Below are 19,944 nucleotides of genomic sequence, written 5' to 3'. Positions count from 1 at the left end.
GTCCCGATCTCTGTAATGGAGTATTTTCATAAGTACAGGTCTTGGCAGTGCGCCCGGTGGTAGTTGGCGAGTAGGGACTCTGGCGCATTCAACCGCAAATAATGGGGTTAGGATTTCCACACCAATCTGTTCTTTCAGCCAAGCATCAAAGAACTCTGTGGGATTTGCCCCCTCTACTTTCTCCGGTACTCCTACCAGTCTGACGTTATTTTGGCGTGACCGTTTCTCGAAGTCATCTTGCTTGGCTGCTATTGAATCTAGTCTTTGAGGATGTTCTCTAACATCTCTTTTAAGAGGATGTACTGCATCCTCCACATCACCCATGCGGTCTTCCAGGGCAGTTGTATGCTCAGCCAGCTTTTTTAATTCATGTATGACTATTGTGATGTCTTCTTTTAGAGCTCCCACTTGTGCTGTGAGAGCGTTCAGAGACTTTCCACATTTAGCTATAGCTCTCATAACATCTTTGAGAGTCAGCTCTTCTGAGTTCGACTCTCGAGCTCCTGTCTCCATTACTGCACCACGCGTTTGTAAAGATTCATATCTGTTAGGGCTACATATATTTCCTACTTCGGCCCCTGCTCCATCTTCTGAGACTAGGCCATTATCATCTTGTGGGTGTAATAGATTTTCACAAGTCCCTTTTGTGTTAGATGTTGTGGCTGAGCGAACATATTTTCCCAGCCTGGCCGCAGCATCACGCTGTATCTCAACTGTGCTGTTCGGGCGACGGGGAGAAGCTACTCCGGCGCCATCTTGATTGTCCTAGTCTGATCCTCTCACCTCCTTTCTCTTGGTCATGGCTGAAAAATGATGATTCTACTAGACACCAGAGCAATCCTTGATGCGTCAGGAACCAGGTAAGTGTTATTCTAGCGAAGATAGAGCAGTTTTTCAGGATAAATTGCCGGGGATGTGCAGGAGCTTAACAGACGCTCTGCCGTTCACATGCCTGTCTAGCCACGCTCCCTACTTCTCTGTTATGTTTTAGAACAATGCCACAATTCTGGAAGCAAGTCACTTGAATCACACACAGAAAACAGGGCATTATGGGTTGATTCTGGTGTCCCTTCTTTTATAAATCCTAAAGCTGTGAATGTACCTTGAGGTACTCTGGCACAGGTAATACAACTTCATGCCATACCGTGGCCATCCATTAGCGATGGCCGTGCTTGCACACTATAGTAAAAGTACTAGCCTATGTGAGCTACCACAGTCCTGGCCATCAGAGAGGCTGGCACTTGCCAGCAAGGCCATTGCTGATGGATTGCAGGGTGATCATAACCATGGAAATAAGAAGTGTATATTGTGATGGAAAAATTTATCAAGCCAGCAAAGGAAGCAATGCGGATAATAACAATACATTAGTAAGTGCCTTGTATTAACTTTGTGTACATGATAAATGCCACTTGCTGAGGTGTCACAACCCCTTTCATTTGTGGATTTAACATTCTTAATAAACTATAAAAATATAATGTATTTTTCATTCTTGTCTTTTTCCTCTATAGGGGGCATGTGAGAAATTTCTTGTCTCTATTTAAATTATATATTTTGACACTTTACTCTTCAAGCTGCCACAGACCATAGTGGCGTTACCATAATGCCATTAAACTGGTTAATATAAGCTCTTCTTTATTCTTTTACAATATATGGGTGGAGCATTTCCTTGCTCCGATGCTCCCCCCTGTCACGTTGCAACGCAAGCCTGTTTTTTTACTGCCGGTGACATACTGGGCTTCTAAGTAGCATAGTACCCGCCTCCAAAACAGCCTCCGGCTGCGCGATATACTACCCATCTGTGCCAGTGACATCACTGGGCTCACTGCTGGGTGGAAGTCTCCACTAAGAATACTGATGTGAAGCCTGGTACGTCACCGGCAGTACACAAATACAGGCTTGAGATGCAGCGTGACAAGTGGAAGCATCGGAGCATGGAAATACTCAGGTGCTCCACTCATATATAGTAAAAGAATAAAGAAGAGATTATTTAAAGAAGAGAATATCCGGGTTCAGCTCTTATGGCACAATATTTGCAGCTATGCTGGAACATTTATTTGCTGCTCCTTTGAATTTACCAATTTAGAAGGAACAGTGCCTACCTCCCTAAAGCTCCCACTCACTAGCTACAAAGGCTTAGCAGGAACTTTGGTTATAATTAGAGATAAGCGAATTTCATATTTTGAAATTCGTCTGCGCTTCATTTGGTGGTAAAAGCAGAATTGCGTTATGGATTCCGTTACCACGGACCATAACGCAATTCTATTACGGAATTCCTTTAGAGGCATGCAGGGAAGTCCTCTCTTGCATAACGGAAACGAGACGGATCCATTATGCAGGCCATAGACTTCTATTATGAAGGAATTTATAACGGAATGCCTCTAAAGGCATTCCATTATAGAATTGCGTTATGATCTGTGGTAATGGAATAGATAATGCAATTCTGCTTTTACCACCAAACAAAGAGCAAACGAATTTCATAACATGAAATTCGCTCATCCCTAGTTATAATATTTGAGTAGCTTTCTAGACTAATTTCTAAGCGTCTCATCACAGCACTGCTCTACTGTCACGGTCGACACAAGTTTCAGCTGTGACATCTTTGTAATGGCACGATACAGTTTGAAAAAGAAAAAACAAACAAACCATAGGCTTGTAGAGGTTCATGACTTTGGTCAAATGTTGATATTAACTACTTTTATTTACCAATACACGGTCGAAGGCTGATGGAGTTCCTCCCCTCTGTACATGTCCAAGAACGGTGACTCTGGTATCAAATCCCAAGCGTTGAACAACCAGCTGTTCAGAAAAAAAAAACTTGGATTATACATAATAAAAACAATGGGGGAGATTAATCAAACTGGTGTAAAGTAGAACTGCCTTAGTTGCCCATAGCAACCAATCAGATTACACCTTTCATTTTTCACAAATCCTTTGGAAAATTACAGGTGGAATCTGATTGGTTGCTAAGGGCAACTAAGGCAGTTCTACTTTACATCAGTTTGATAAATTTCCCCAATATTTTAATCTACAAAAATGTAATACAAGAGAAGTTTTGTTTAAAACTAACCACAAGAGTAAGTTTTTATTTAATAGATTCTGATTATTGTTAAAAATGCACTCTCAGAATAGTTTTCATCTCCTGTTTATAAGTTAGTTGTTATACATCATTTCTTTAACCCCTTGGTGTTGCAGATATTTTTCGTTTGTTAGCTTTTATTTCCCCACTACCAAGAGCCATGACTTTGTTTTTCTGTTGACTTTTCTGCATAAGAACTTGTTTTTTTTCTGTGTGTGTGTGTGTGTGGGGGGGGGGGGGGTGTTCGGGGCGGGTAGCATTTTTAATGGCCCCATTTAAAGTTCTATTTAATGAATTGAAGAAAATAATTGTGGGAAAAAAATTCTGGAATTGTTTCATTGTTCTTCGCGTTTCATTTTTATGGCATTTATTGTGCAGTCAAAATTCCATGTTAAATTTATTCTGCAAGTCAGTATGATTATGTAGATAATAAGTTTATATATTTTACTTCTTTTCAAAACTGACATTCTTTTACCCACCATTTTATATATTTCCATCAATGGTGGTGTGAGAGGGCTTGTTTTTTTATGGCCAAGCTATAGTTTTTATCAATACTGCTTTGTGGGGAATAGGACATTTTGATACATTTTTTTTTACTTAATGTTTTGTTATTTGTTTTTTTTGTTACCTCAAAAAATAAAAAACAACATCTGAATAAATTTGGCACTGGGAATTATCTTTACAGGGTTCACCATGCATAACGAACATGATATTTCAAATAGTTTGAAAATTTACAGCCACAACAATACCAACTATGTTTATATTTTAGCACAGACTGCGAACAGGTGATCATTGGAGGTCCCAGGTGTTGAACCTACACTGATCTGACACTGATGGTCTCTCCAAAGGATAGATCATCAATATCCATAATATGGGGCTCATCTACATCTCTACCTTCCAAACATATAAGTCTGAAGTTGCATGAAAAAATATATATACATAGATTACATACATTTTCCTCCTGTATGTTTTATGTGAACCCCCCCCCCCCCCCCAAAAAAAAATCTTGCCTCTTTCACATAATTAGATGTAATTGGTTCTCCATTCTGGTCAATGGCTCCTTCAGCAATAATAATTATGTTTAGTCTTGAACCTCGACTTCGACACTGTATAAAGAAAAAGAAAAATACATATAAACAGAGGTTTGTCAAATTGCCAACTGTTCATCCCGTTAAAGGAAAACAGTCATATTTTCACTGGAAATTCAATATTCATATATGTTGTTTCTGCTGTGGTGATAATCCATAGTCACTAATTATTGTGTTCACATACCACTTGTTTAACCACCTACGAACCGCACGATCGCTTTCCGGAGGCGGCTCACTCAGGCATGGTCACACATCTACGCGTCATCTCGCGAGACGCGAGATTTCCTGTGAACGCGCGCACATAGGCGCGCACGTTCACAGGAACTGCAGGTAAACGAGTGGATCTACAGACTGCCAGAGGCGATCGTTCACTGGCAGGCTGTAGATGCAATTTTTTTTTAACCCCTAACAGGTATATTAGACGCTGTTTTGATAACAGAGTCTAATATACCTTCTACCTGGTCCTCTGGTGGTCCCTTTTGCTTGGATTGGCCACCAGAGGACACAGGCAGCTCTGTAATAAGTAGCACCAAGCACAACACTACACTACACCCCCCTCTGTCACTTATTAACCCCTTATCACCCCATATAAACTCCCTGATCACCCCCCTGTCATTGATCACCCCCTTGGAAGGCTCCATTCTGACATCCGTATGCGTTTTACAAAACCACCGGATCTGCAAAACACATATGGACGTCTGAATGGAGCCTTGTAACCCCCCTGTCATTGATCACCCCTCCGTAAGGCTCCATTCAGACATTTTTTTGGCACAACTTAGCGGAAATTTATTATTTTTTATTTTTTTCTTACAAAGTCTCATATTTCACTAACTTGTGACAAAAAAATTAAATCTCACATGAACTTCTTCTCACGCTTTAGGGCCCCTAAAATGCCAGAGGAGTACCCCAGATGTGACCCCATTTTGGAAAGAAGACACCCCAAGGAATTCGCTGAGGGGCATATTAAGTTCATGAAAGATTGAACTTTTTGTGCCAAGTTACCGGAAAGGGAGACTTTGTGAGGAAAAAAAAAAAAAAAAAAACAATTTCCGCCAACTGGTGCCAAAAAAAATAAAAAAGCTTCTATGAACTCACCATGCCCCTCATTGAATACCTTGGGGTGTCTTCTTTCCAAAATGGGGTCACATATGGGGTATTTATACTGCCCTGGCATTTTAGGGGCCCTAAAGCGTGAGAAGAAGTATGGGATCCAAATGTCTAAAAATGCCCTCCTAAAAGGATTTTGGGCCCCTTTGCGCATCTAGGCTGCAAAGAAGTGTCACACATGTGGTATCGCTGTACTCAGGAGAAGTGGGGCAATATGTTTTGCAGTGTCTTTTTACATATACCCATGCTGGGTGAGAGAAATACCTCTCTATGATGACAACTTTGTATAATAAAAAAAAAGGGGGGAAAAGTTGACTTTTAGAGAGATATTTATCTCACCCAGCATGGGTATATGTAAAAATACACCGCAAAACACATTGCCCTACTTCTTCCGAGTACAGCGATACCACATGTGTGACACTTTTTTGCAGCCTAGGTGGGCAAAGGGGCCCACATTCTAAAGAACACCTTTAGGATTTCACAGGGCATTTTTAACACATTTGGATTTCAAACTACTTCTCACGCATTAGGGCCCCTAAAATGCCAGGGCAGTATAACTACTCCACAAGTGACCCCATTTTGGAAAGAAGACACCCCAAGGTATTCCGTGAGGGGCATGGCGAGTTCCTAGAATTTTTTATTTTTTGTCACAAGTTAAAAAATAAATAAATAAAAAAAATTCATCATTTTCCGCTAACTTGTGACAAAAAATAAAAAGTTCTATGAACTCACTATGCCCATCAGCGAATACCTTAGGGTGTCTTCTTTCCAAAATGGGGTCATTTGTGGGGGTTTTCTACTGTCTGGGCATTGTAGAACCTCAGGAAACATGACAGGTGCTCAGAAAGTCAGAGCTGCTTCAAAAAGCGGAAATTCAAATTTTCGTACAATAGTTTGTAAACGCTATAACTTTTACCCAAACCATTTTTTTTTTACCCAAACATTTTTTTTATCAAAGACATGTAGAACAATAAATTTAGAGAAAAATTTATATAGAAATGTAGTTTTTAAAAAAATATATATTACAACTGAAAGTGAAAAATTTCATTTTTTTGCAAAAATTTCGGTAAATTTTGTTTAATAACAAAAAAAGTAAAAATGGCAGCAGCAATGAAATACCACCAAATGAAAGCTCTATTAGTGAGAAGAAAAGGAGGTAAAATTCATTTGGGTGGTAAGTTGCATGACCGAGCAATAAACCGTGAAAGTAGTGTTGTGCAGAATTGTAAAAAGTGGTCTGGTCATTAAGGGTGTTTAAGCTAGGGGAGCTGAGGTGGTTAATAAGATTCTGTCCATAGCAACCGCTCCTCGCAAGACTTCTTTCTGACTATCTTGTTAAGATGGCCGCAGATGCCCTTACCCTGAGGCTAAGACCTCCCTAACTACCCTGAACTCATTCGGCTCATCTCGGTAATGCGCAGCCTCACCGAAAACCAATAGGCTTTCTCCAGACTTAAAAACACAATTTTCCTCCCGAGCAGTGCTTATCAAAATTTTATCGCAAATATCGGCACTATCCCGGTCCGATGGGAGCACGCACACCAGCATTCGGGACTGCCCACTACTATGTCCTCCATCTTCTGTATATCGAAGATAGGAGACTGAGGACACCTAGCAACGCTGTTTTAGACGCACCACTGAAATGCATGGGGGAGGAAAGAACATGCCGCAAATACTAGGTAATTCAATACCTATTCAAAAGTATTAACTAGGGAACCACAGTTGCAAGAAAAAGTATGTGAACCCTTTGGAATGATATGGATTTCTGCACAAATTGGTCATAAAATGTGATCTGATCTTCATCTAAGTCACAGCAATAGACAATCACAGTCTGCTTAAACTAAAAACACACAAAGAATTAAATGTTACCATGTTTTTATTGAACACACCATGCAAAGATTCACAGTGCAGGTGGAAAAAGTATGTGAACCCTTGGATTTAATATTTGGCTGAACCTCCTTTTGCAGCAATAACATCAACCAAGCGTTTCCAGTAGTTGCAGATCAGACGTGCACAACGGTCAGGAGTAATCTTGACCATTGCTCTTTACATTGCTGTTTCAGTTCAGCAATATTCTTGGGATGTCTGGTGTGAATCGCTTTCTTGAGGTCATGCCACAGCATCTCAAATCGGGTTGAGGTCAAGACTCTGGGCCACTCCAGAAGGCGTATTTTCTTCTGTTTAAGCCATTCTGTTGTTGATTTACTTCTAGGCTTTGGGTCGTTGTCCTGCTGCAACACCCATCTTCTGTTGAGCTTCAGCTGGTGGACAGATGGCCTTAAGTTCTCCTGTAAAATGTCTTGATAAACTTGGGAATTCATTTTTCCTTCGATGATAGCAATCCGTCCAGGCCCTGACACAGCAAAGCAGCCCCAAACCATGATGCCCCCACCACCATACTTCACAGTTGGGATGAGGTTTTGATGTTGGTGTGCTGTGCCTCTTTTTGTCCACACATGTGTAGCGAGTTTCTTCCAAACAACTCAACTTTGGTTTCATCTGTCCACAGAATATTTTGCCAGTACTGCTGTGGAACATCCAGGTGCTCTCGTGCAAACTGTAAACGTGCAGCAATGTTTTTTTTGGACAGCATTGGCTTCCTCTATGGTATCCTCCCATTAAATCCATTCTTGTTTAGTGTTTTACGTATCGTAGATTCGCTAAGAGGGATGTTATCATATGTCAGAGACTTTTGTAAGTCTTTAGCTGACACTCTAGGATTCTTCTTCACCTCATTGAGCAGTCTGCGCTGTGCTCTTGCAGTCATCTTTACAGGACGCCCACTCCTAGGGAAAGTAGCAGCAGTGCTGAACTTTCTCCATTTATAGACAATTTGTCTTAGCGTGGACTGATGAACAGCAAGGCTTTTGGAGATACTTTTATAACCCTTTCCAGTTTTATACAAGTCAACAATTCTTAATCATAGGTCTTCTGAGAGCTCTTTTGTGCGAGGTATCATTCACATCAGGCAATGCTTCTAGTGAAAAGCAAATCCAGAACTGGTGTGTGTGTGTGTTTTTTATAGGGCAGGGCAGCTGTAACCAACACCTCCAATCTCATCTCATTGATTGGACTCCAGTTGGCTGACACCTCACTCCAATTAGCTCTTGGAGATGTCATTGGTCTAGAGGTTCACATTCTTTTTCCACCTGCACTGTGAATGTTTACACAGTGAGCTCAATAAGAACATGGTAACATTTAATTTTGTGTGTGCTATTAATTTAAGCAGATTGTGACTGTCTATTGTGTGACTTAGATGAAGATCAGATAACATTTTATGACCAATTTGTGCAGAAATCCATAAAATTCTAAAGGGTTCACATAAGTTTGACTTACAGTTGCAAGAAAAAGTATTTAGACCAATCTAATTACATAAAAAAAAAATATATATGACAGTTACCCTTTCAGAATACAGTCTCTATAGCCCCACAGTTTAATAGTGGAGTACCATACACCATTCCAACTAGAGGCTCTCATTTTGCATAATAATAAACAGATAGGCAAAGCGTAAAAAAAAAAACTGTTCGAAAATTGGTAGCGTTGCAACTACGGCTACTTTTACATTAGCATTTTTTTGCAGATCCATCATGGATCTGCAAGAATGCTTCCATTACCATAATACAACCGCATGCATCCGTCATGAATGGATCCGGTTGCATTATGTCTTCTATAGTCATAACGGATCCTTCATGACCACCATTGAAAGTCAATGGGGGATGGATCAGTTTTCTATTGTGACAGAGAAAACTGATCCGTCCCCATTGACTTACATTTTGTGCCAGGACGGATTTGTCTTGTTCCCCACCACATCGCGGACAGAAAAACGCTGCAGGCAGCATTTTGGTGTCCGCCTCCAGAGCGAAATGGTGACTGATCGGAGGCAAACTGATGCATTCTAAGCGGATCCTTTTCCATTTAGAATGCATTAGGGCAAAACTCATCCGTTTTGGACCGCTTTTGAGAGCCCATGAAGGATCTCAGAAACGTAAAGCCAAAACGCTAGTGTGAAAGTAGCCTAAGACAGGTTATTTTTATACTTTCAGCTGTTCAGACTTGGACTTTTGAGGCCAATGGCTGCACAGGTAAATTGCTACTGCTCCTAAATATTTCCATTCAGGACTGAAGAACTTCCTTATAAAAAGTGACAGCTAAAATAGACCAGAAACTTTTGCGCACTTTCATATGGGAGTATTTTGGGCTATATTTTGCATCAGTATTTGTAAGCTTAGGGTACTTTCACACTTGCGGCAGGACGGATCCAACAGGCTGTTCACCCTGTCGGATCCATCCTTTCGCTGTTTCGCCGTGCCGCCGCTCTGTCCCCATTGACTATAATGGGGACGGGGCGGCGGTCCGGCAGTTCGCGGCCAGTTCACCGGACTAAAAAGTCGGACATGCAGGACTTTTAGTCCGGCGGCCTTTCGCCATGCACTGCCGTACTGCGCCAGAGCGCCACCCACGTCCCCATTATAGTCAATGGGGACGGAGCGGCGGTCCGGCGAAACAGCGGAAGGACGAATCCGACAGGGTGAACAGCCTGTCGGATCCGTCCTGCCGCAAGTGTGAAAGTACCCCAACAGTAGGAATGTGTTGAATGCGGAAGATAAGCACATCATTTCATTAAACTTATTCTCGGTGTTAGATTTCACTCTTGGTTTTGGATTACCAATACGGATTAAAAATACTGAGCAACATATTGCCATGAGAAAATTATTGTCCACTCCGTTTTTACCTGTAAAAAATGCATTGCCAATAACCGGATCACAAAATCAGTGCAAACCGCTACAAAAACAGCATGCATTTTTAAGCAGTCAACCTCAGTGTGTGAATCACTTGTTGCAGTGAAATCAAGTTTTGTTTATTGCCATTTGCACAAGATGCAGCTACACTGTTATTTTGCCACAATTTACACAAAACCAAGGTAAAAACTGCTTCTAGTGTACTGGCCGAAATTCAGCCAGCACATGTGCACTGCATGGAGCGATGCCGCTGCCCACAATGGTCATCAAATTGCTCATGCCCGGGCCCGCCAGTGAACTGCACACTCACTCGGCCAGCACACTGGATGACGCAAGGGGCTTACAGGGCAGGCCAAGCAAGAGGCTGGGGAGGAGTAACTGTATCTAAGAAGAAAGCACAGGGCCTGGGCACTTACAGCTCGAACGCCGCCCCTGGGCACTTGCAAGCCCTCATTTGCATACAAATAAAACTGCGTTTTTGCTACTGGTCAATGTCAGAACAAAAGTACAAAGGTACCATTTGACTCATTTACATTTATGCTACAGCGCTATGTAAGCAGTGTATAAGGTGAAATTGTGGTGACAGACACCCTTTAAGATATGCAATCTGTATTCTCTTGTCCTTCTAGAAAGAGAACTAGCATGTTTCATTGAGCAAGGAGTATGCTCAGTCGATTGTTTAGTTGGAGGTCTCTCCGGTTCTTCTGAAGTTGATCCAAAATAGTGAAATATAATTTCTGTGCTGTATGTTTTTACTATATTGATGATGTGTCCTCAGGTGAATAGGAAGGACCTGTGCCATTGGGGTGAAATGGAACCTCAGGAGCAATAACTACTTGCAACGAACTTTTACAACACTAAAAGGAACACTACATCTATATGAGTGCTATTTTTATAGTATTTTGTATTTCACACGGTGGATTGCCAGAGATGTTTCCCACCCTTTTAAATAGGCTTATGTAGCAAAGCTTGGAAAATAACTAAGCCACAGAAGCCCTTTATCACTTTATCAGAGCAAAGTGGCTTTTCTAGTTGCAAGGCCTTAAGGGGAACCTCTGGGTGGGTACTATATCTATTATGGAGATCAATTGATATACGTGATGACTATTGTAGACTAGACAATGCTCCACTTGATTTTTGCGGAAAATATATGCAAATTATCATGTCTAACATCTGGCATCAGATAGGTTTAGGAAAGTTAATTTGAATGTTTCCCAGAAACTCATAGGGGAATCGCCTGGCCTACAATATTGTGCACATGTACAATAGGGACTCTCCATAATGAGAAAGAGAACCCCTTAGACAACACATACACTGCTCACAAAAAGTTTGGGATATTTGGGTTGTGGGTGAAATTTCAGGATGGACCTAAAATGCTCTCTAACTTTTACAGGTAAACTTAATGCGACCTTAAAACTTTTGAATGCGCATATCCAACTCTTCCATGTTTCAGTACTTCATGCACAACTTCCTGTTTTCTAACAAGGAGCTTAACAGCAAAATTCACAACAGGTGTTTGATCCATGAATCGCCCAATAAATGTCCTGGTCTAAGTAGAATTGGTATTTAAACAGTCATCCTCATCATGCTGTTCAGATTTTGACATCCCACATGACACACTGATGACCGCTTCATTGCGAACAACGCTCTGCGGAACCAGAAGATGAATATCAGACCATTCAAAACCGTTTACATCAGCATGGTCTGTGTGCTAGATGACCTGCAAGAGTACTTGACGACACCACCAGGAGCAGGCATCATCATCTTGCATGGGCCAGGGAGCATCTACGCTGCACGAGGGACCAGTGGGCCTTAGTTCTGTTTACTGATGGAAGTCGATCCACGCTGAGCAGAAATTATGGAGTTTTCAAGAAGAGCGCCATGCATTAGCCACTGTTGTCACCTAACAACACTAGTGTTACAGAGTGGGCAGGTGTGTCTAGTCAATAAAGAACTGCTCTACACTTTGTGAATGGTACAGTGGCAAGCCCATACTACTTTAATAACATCATTAATCCAGTTATTGTGCCTCTGCATGAACAATACTAACCTAATTTCCTCTTCATGGAGGTCACATCATTAAGCCTCATTCACACATCAGTGTTTGGTCAGTGATTTCCATCAGTGATTGCAAGCCAAAACCAGGATTGGAGCCTCCACAGACATAGGCCTCTTTCACACGGGTGTCCCGGATTTGCTCCGGCTGAGTCGAGTGTGCATTGCGGGAAACCCGCGCAAGTGCGCATGCAATTTCAGTCAGTTTTGACTGCGATTGTGTTGCTCCGTTTTTATCGCGCGGGTGCAATGCATTTTGCATGCGTGTGATAAAAAACTGAAAGTGGTACCCAGACCCGAACACGGACTTCTTCACTGTACGCTAACGGGATTATATAGGGTGAGAAACAAACCCACAGTAGCGTATAACTAGGCCTAAACACAGATGTGGGGATTAGTGATCGAGATACAAGACACCACAAAATTTAATTATATATTGAATTCCCTTTATGGGCCCACTAGAAATAACACTTTTATACACAAAGAATATATACAGTGGTCTGAGGTTACAAATACAGATAATAGGGTACAACCAGGGTTAAGCAGAACAAAAGTCAGTTTACCAGGTATAGGAGTCCTTTGGGTTGTGATGAGTTCTTAGCTGTAGTCACATGGAAGGCAGTGATGTCAGCAGTTTGCAGGTCGCTATAAATACATGGCACGATGTGACCTCCTTTCAGGAAAAAGACACGTCTGCTTACTGGCATGAGCCTTTTGATCTGTAGACGGCCCCTCCCCTCCCAGCCTCTGGGAGGAGTCCACTCCCGGTCTTCTGGGGCTGGCAGCAAATGCGCCGCAAAACCTGCGCCGTCTGAGTCCAAGGGAGGCCGTGCAGTCTCCTCCTTCAGAGCGTCCAGGCTGGCGTCAGCCACAAACGCTGCCTGAAACCCCTGACCGGACATGGCCAGAATAGACGAGACTGCCACATCCTCCGTCAGGTCCTCGGGACCTGTCTCCTGGCCTCCATCTGACTCGGCAGCCACTAGGTTAAAGGGGGAAAGCCATCAGACCCCTGAGGGGCCCCTAGGGCCCCAGCACTCCCACTGCGCTTGACAGTAGCTTTGGCCGTTGCCACCGCTGGTAGTGCCTGCTTCCCCTCAGCTTCTGACCAAGTCACCAGTCCAGACGGACTAACATGGCCCTCTGACATCCCAGTTGTGGAGGAACCCTGCACTGAGGCTTTACCTGGGAACCATACTTCTCCTGGGACAGCCCTGGCCTCATTTGCATACTCCTCCTCCGCAGCTGTCTGCCCCCTGATTGTCCCCTCAGTCTTCACACCTGAGAACATCAGGTTACAGCATGCTTGCTGGCTACACCCTGGGGCCTCAGCACAGCTGGTGTGAATGACACCCTCCCCACTGAGGGGAGAGGCACACATTACATCCCCCACCAACAGGCATGTTATGAACATTAACAGTATCAACAGGGGTGGACAAGGCATCACATTCTGGGGGATCGGACCTCGAGGTGTCAGCGGCCACGTACTTAGACACCAGGCGCCCCAGGTCCGTCCACAGCAGAACACTGGCAGGAATATTTGAGGATACCCAACCTCCCTTACTCCTCGACCGACGCCCCAGTCCAAATAGACCTTGGTGACGGGCAGCGACTGTTCTACTCCTCCAATCCCAGAGATGGTAAAGGATCTCCCGGACAATAAATCATGGCATGCCACCAGTTCACACCATACCAGAGTCATCTCAACACCGGTGTCTCTAAGTCCCATGGCCACGGCCTGGCCCAGGGTGACCAGTTAAAAATTGTCAAGGGACCCGCCCACCAGCCCCACACAACACAGTGGACGGTTTCCAGGTCGATGACAGACGGGTCCCTCGGGCGCTGTGGACACATAGCCTTGAAGTATCCTGGCTGCTTACAGAGGTGGCAAAGTCAGTTTTCCACCACAGACGTGGAAAGTGAAGCTGGGCCCGGTGAACACTTGGGCCTAGGGGCAGAGCAAGCAGGGGCAGAGTGGGTCTTATCCTCTCTCCAGCTGACAGGCTTCTGGGCCTCTGAAGTCCGGTTGTTAGTATACTTGTCAGCCAGGGCTGCTGTTGCAAAGGCCCCCTTCGGCTTCCGGTCATGGGAGGTACAGCAGGAGGTCCTCCGGGAAATTCCACAACTGCTTTGTGGCGATGAGCTCCTTCAGCTGTCAGACGGTGGAGAGCTCAAATCCCGTGGTCAATTGGTCGACCGTTCTCAGCAGGGCCCGCATGTGATCGGCCCAGCTCTGGGTAGGACCCCGCTGCAAACTTCTGAGATTTTTTCGGTACGACTCAGGGGTTAAGTTGTACTGACGGACAAGAGCCTACTTGATGTCCTCCAAGCTCAAATCGGTCTCGCTGGACAGGTACCCGAATATTTCAAGGGCTTTTCCCCTGAGACATGGCGTTAGGAATCTGACTCATTGGTCCTCAGGCAGCTGGTACTGATGGCAGGCCATCTCAAACGCCAACAAGAAAGTGTCCAAGCCCCCTCTTTGTCCAGCAGGGGGAAATCCTCAGCCTGTAGTATTGTAATCCGGCACCTAGAGTCGCATTGGGCTGAGGATACTGCTGCAGTTGGAGCTGGAGCATTTGTAGCTGGTGCTTGCGCTCGGCCTGCATGCAACATTCTTGCTCACAACGTTCTGCAGCTGCAATGAAGGGCGCGTAGACAGCCTTGTCTCCGGCCTGTAGACAGTCCACGGGGGGGAATGGACAGGTGCAGGGCGGCCCACCGCCAGCAACTTGTTCCTTGGGGATTCGCAAAACACATACGGACGTCTGAATGGAGCCTCACAGGGGGGTGATCAATGACAGGGGGGTGATCACCCCATATAGACTCCCTGATCACCCCCGTCATTGATCACCCCCTGTAAGGCTCCATTCAGACGTCCATATAATTTTTACGGATCCACGGATACATGGGTCGGATCCGCAAAACACATACGGACGGCTGAATGGAGCCTTACAGGGGGGTGATCAATGACAAGGGGGTGATCACCCCATATAGACTCCCTAATCACCCCCCCTGTCATTGATCACCCCCCTGTAAGGCTCCATTCAGACGTCCGTATGTGTTTTGTGTATCCGATCCATGTATCTGTGGATCCGTAAAAATCATACGGATGTCTGAATCGAGCCTTACAGGGGGGTGATCAATGACAGGGGGGTAATCAATGTCGGGGGTGATCAGGGAGTCTATATGGGGTGATCACCCCCCTGTCATTGATCACCCCCCTGTAAGGCTCCAATCAGACGTCCGTATGTGTTTTGCAGATCAGATCCGTGGATCCACAAAACACATACGGACCTCTGAATGGAGCCTTACAGGGGGGTGATCACCCCATACAGACTCCCTGATCACCCCCTGTCATTGATCACCCCCGTCATTGATCACCCCCGTGTAAGGCTACATTCAGACATTTTTTTTGGCCCAAGTTAGCGGAAATTGTTTTTTGGTTTTTTTTTTATAATTTTTTTTTCTTACAAAGTCTCATATTCCACTAACTTGTGTAAAAAAATAAAATCTCACATGAATTCACTATACCCCTCATGGAATCCAAATGCGGATTTTTTATTTATTTTTTGACATTTATATTCCAGACTTCTTCTCACACTTTAGGGCCCCTAAAATGCCAGGGCAGTATAAATACCCCACATATGACCCCATTTCGGAAAGAAGACACCCCAAGGTATTCCGTGAGGGGCATATTGAGTCCATGAAAGATTGAAATTTTTGTCCCAAGTTAGCGGAAAGGGAGACTTTGTGAGAAAAAAAAATAAAAATCAGTTTCCGCTAACTTGTGCAAAAAAATAAAAAAATAATTCTATGAACTCGCCATGCCCCTCATTGAATACCTTGGGGTGTCTTATTTCCAAAATAGGGTCACATGTGGGGTATTTATACTGCCCTGGCATTTTAGGGGCCCGAAAGTGTGAGAAGAAGTCTGGGATCCAAATGTCAAAAAATGCCCTCATAAAAGGAATTTGGGCCCCTTTGCCCACCTAGGCTGCAAAAAGGTGTCACACATGTGGTATCGTCGTACTCAGGAGAAGTTGGGCAATGTGTTTTGGGGTGTCATTTTACATATACCCATGCTGGATGAGAAATATCTTGGTCAAATGCCAACTTTGTATAAAAAAAAAATAGGAAAAGTTGTCATTTGCCGAGATATTTCTCTCACCCAGCATGGGTATATGTAAAAAGACACCCCAAAACACATTTCCCAACTTCTCCTGAGTACGGCGATACCAGATGTGTGACACTTTTTTGCAGCCTAGGTGGGCAAAGGGGCCCACATTCCAAAGAGCACCTTTAGGATTTCACAGGTCATTTTTTACACATTTTGATTTCAAACTACTTACCACACATTAGGGCCCCTAGAATGCCAGGGCAGTATAACTACCCCACAAGTGACCCCCTTTTGGAAAGAAGACACCCCAAGGTATTCCGTGAGGGGCATGGAGAGTTCCTAGAATTTTTTATTTTTTGTCACAAGTTAGCGGAAAATGATGATTTTTTTTTTTCTTACAAAGTCTCATATTCCACTAACTTGTGACAAAAAATAAAAAATTCTAGGAACTCGCCATACCCCTCACGGAATACCTTAAGGGTGTCTTCTTTCCAAAATGGGGTCACTTGTGGGGCAGTTATACTGCCCCGGCAATTTAGGGGCCCTAATGTGTGCAAAGTAGTTTGAAATCAAAATCTGTAAAAAATGTGTGGTGAAATCCGAAAGGTGCTCTTTGGAATGTGGGCCCCTTTGCCCACCGTGGCTGCAAAAAAGTGTCACACATGTGGTATTGCCGTACTCAGGAGAAGTTGGGCAATGTGTTTTGGGGTGCCATTTTACATATACCCATGCTGGGTGAGATAAATATCTTGGTCAAATGCCAACTTTGTATAAAAAAAATGGGAAAAGTTGTCTTTTGCCAAGATATTTCTTTCACCCAGCATGGGTATATGTAAAATGACACCCCAAAACACATTCCCCAACTTCTCTTGAGTATGGCGATACCAGATGTGTGACACTTTTTTGCAGCCTAGGTGGGCAAAGGGGCCCACATTCCAAAGAGCACCCTTCGGATTTCACTGGTCATTTTTTACAGATTTTGATTTCAAACTACTTTGCACGCATTTGGGCCCCTAAAATGCCAGGGCAGTATAACTACCCCACAAGTGACCCCATTTTGGAAAGAAGACACCCCAAGGTATTTCGTGATGGGCATAGTGAGTTCATGGAACTTTTTATTTTTTGTCACAAGTTAGTGGAATATGAGACTTTGTAAGAAATAAAAAATCATCATTTTCCGCTAACTTGTGACAAAAAATAAAAAGTTCTATGAACTCACTATGCCCATCAGTGAATACCTTAGGGTGTCTACTTTCCGAAATGGGGTCATTTGTGGGGGTTTTCTACTGTCTGGGCATTGTAGAACCTCAGAAAACATGACAGGTGCTCAGAAAGTCAGAGCTGCTTCAAAAAGCGGAAATTCTTTTTTGTACCATAGTTTGTAAACGCTATAACTTTTACCCAAATCATTTTTTTTTTTTATCGAAGACATGTAGAACAAAAAATGTAGAGAAAAATTTATATATGGATGTCGTTTTTTTTAAAAAAAATTACAACTGAAAGATGTCATTTTTTTGCAAAACAATCGTTACATTTCGATTAATAACAAAAAAAGTGTCAGCAGCAATAAAATACCACCAAATGAAAGCTCTATTAGTGAGAAGAAAAGGAGGTAAAATTAATTTGGGTGGTAAGTTGCATGACCGAGCAATAAACGGTGAAAGTAGTGTAGTGCAGAAGTGTAAAAAGTGGCCTGGTCATTAAGGGTGTTTCAGCTAGGGGGGTTGAAGTGGTTAATAAGCTTTATTCAGCACATAACAGGATCAAAAGTACATACTAAATAATAGTAACATTGACAGATCACGGCCCTGACCCCTTCATAGATAGTCACACTCAATGATATTTTAAGTGGGCTAAAGGAAATGTGTTGCCAACATTTTATCTGCCAGTTATATCCAGATAGTAGCACACCTCCTTTTCTTCTCATTTCTTTTTATTTTCCGATTGTATTTTTATTCTATTTCCTTAACATCATAATGGGGCTGCCATCTAGACTGAACTGTTCTTAACAGCATTTATAAAGCACAAAAGACCAAATAGACACAATGGACTGAAGGGGATCTCATTGACTTCTTTGGGAGAGCTTTCTAGGAATGCTCGGTGACCTGTGCAAAGAAAAAATAGATAACCTTTGACAATCACCTATTGTGAATTGTCTTATATGTCAATCTAATACTGCCTGTACTGATATCCCCTCTGTGTATAGATATGCAGGTATCTGCAGTAAAGTGATCTGTACAGACTAAGAAGTGGCACCTATCATTAGACAGCGCAAAAACTGCAGAATTTTATGGCTTCTGTTTAAATATAGATATTGAAGTGGAAAATTAAAAATAACAAATTCTTTAAAAATATGTTAAACATAAAAATCTGATTTAACCCCCTTCTACCCAGTGTCAGTTTTCTCCTTCCTGTCCAGACAATTTTTTGAAAATCTGACGTGTCACTTTAATTGGTAATAACTTTGGAACACTTTCATTTATACAAGCCATTCTGAGACTGTTTTCTTGCGACACATTTTACTTTATGAGCGTGGTAAATTTACTAAAAAAAAAATGGGAAAAATTCACAATTTTAAAATTTTAATTTCTCTGCTTTTAAAACAGATTGTGATATCTCATAACATAGTACTTAAAGGGGTTCTGCAGCTTGCTTTAACTGATTATCCATCCTCTGGGAATCCCCATCTATCAGCTGTTTGAAAAGGCAGCGGAGCTGGCAGTTGCGCTGCGGCCTTCTCGCTGTTTACTGCAGGACCAGTGACGTCACGACTAGTATCAACTGGCCTGGGAGCGGCTAAGCTCCGTTCACTTGAATGGAGGTTAGCCCCGCCCAGGCAAGTTAGTGCTAGCCGTGACATTACCGGACCAGCGGAAAACAGTGAGAAGGCCACGGGGCTGCTGGAGTGCCGCTGCCTTCTCAAACAGCTGATCGGCGGGGGTCCCGGGTGTCAGATTCTGATGATCTATCTAAAGGATAGATCAGTTAAAAACTAACTGTAGCACCTCTTTAACCTCCTGCCCTCACACTAACGCCGATAGGCGTCAGTGCGGCGGCACTCTTAGGTCTCAGCGACGCCTATTGGCGTCATCTCGCGAGACCCGAGATTTTGCGTGAACGTGCGCGCACATGCGTTCACAGCGGCGCACAGCTGAGAAGTTAAACTACAGCCTGCAAGCGATGATCATTCGCTGGCAGGCTGTAGATGTAAAAAAATAAATAAAAATTGGCATCATAAAGATGCTGCATGCTAAGGAGCTGATTCGAGTCTGGCGTGAGGTCATCGAGTCCAGCGTATATTCAGAGCTATAGCCACTCCCCTGCCCACCTGCTGCTGATTCCTATAGAAACAAACTGTCATTCAGCAGCAGGTGGGCGGGGAGAGTCAGGAGCTCATGAATATTCATGACTCATCATTATCAACTGGAGCTTTTCAATACAAGATGTTGGCAGATTGACTGGGTCAATTAAAGAAAGTGACCCAGCATTTTGCTAAGACAATCAGCCACTTATTTATGTTGCCCTTAGTTAGGACACCATAAAACTGGTGACAGGTTCCCTTTAAATTTGAGCAAAAAATACAAGATGTTTCGCACTGTGGAAAATCTCAGAGGACATGGTCGAAAGCCAAAAGTGACAGCCGTGCTGGCCAGGAGGATAGTTAGAGAAGTGAAAAAGAATCCAAGGATCACCACCAAGGCCATCCTGGTGAATCTGGGCTCTGCTAGTGGCAATGCCTCAAGGCAGACAATCCAACAG

General features: G+C 43.3%; 1 protein-coding gene across 1 annotated transcript in view; it reads right to left on the bottom strand.

Moving 5' to 3' along the window:
• Positions 1–19,944, bottom strand: part of LOC122945306 (ATP-dependent 6-phosphofructokinase, liver type) — a 378,493-nt gene that overhangs the window by 210,175 nt on the left and 148,374 nt on the right. The window contains exons 8-9 of the mRNA XM_044304347.1: positions 4,087–4,182; positions 2,704–2,796 (exon numbers count right to left, since the gene is read on the bottom strand). Coding sequence (XP_044160282.1) covers positions 2,704–2,796; positions 4,087–4,182 — 189 coding nt within the window. The remainder of the gene's footprint in view (positions 1–2,703; positions 2,797–4,086; positions 4,183–19,944) is intronic.

The sequence above is a fragment of the Bufo gargarizans genome, chromosome 8 (genome assembly GCF_014858855.1).
Source record: "Bufo gargarizans isolate SCDJY-AF-19 chromosome 8, ASM1485885v1, whole genome shotgun sequence".
NCBI lineage: Eukaryota > Metazoa > Chordata > Amphibia > Anura > Bufonidae > Bufo > Bufo gargarizans.
This window is presented reverse-complemented; position numbering and strand designations above follow the sequence as displayed.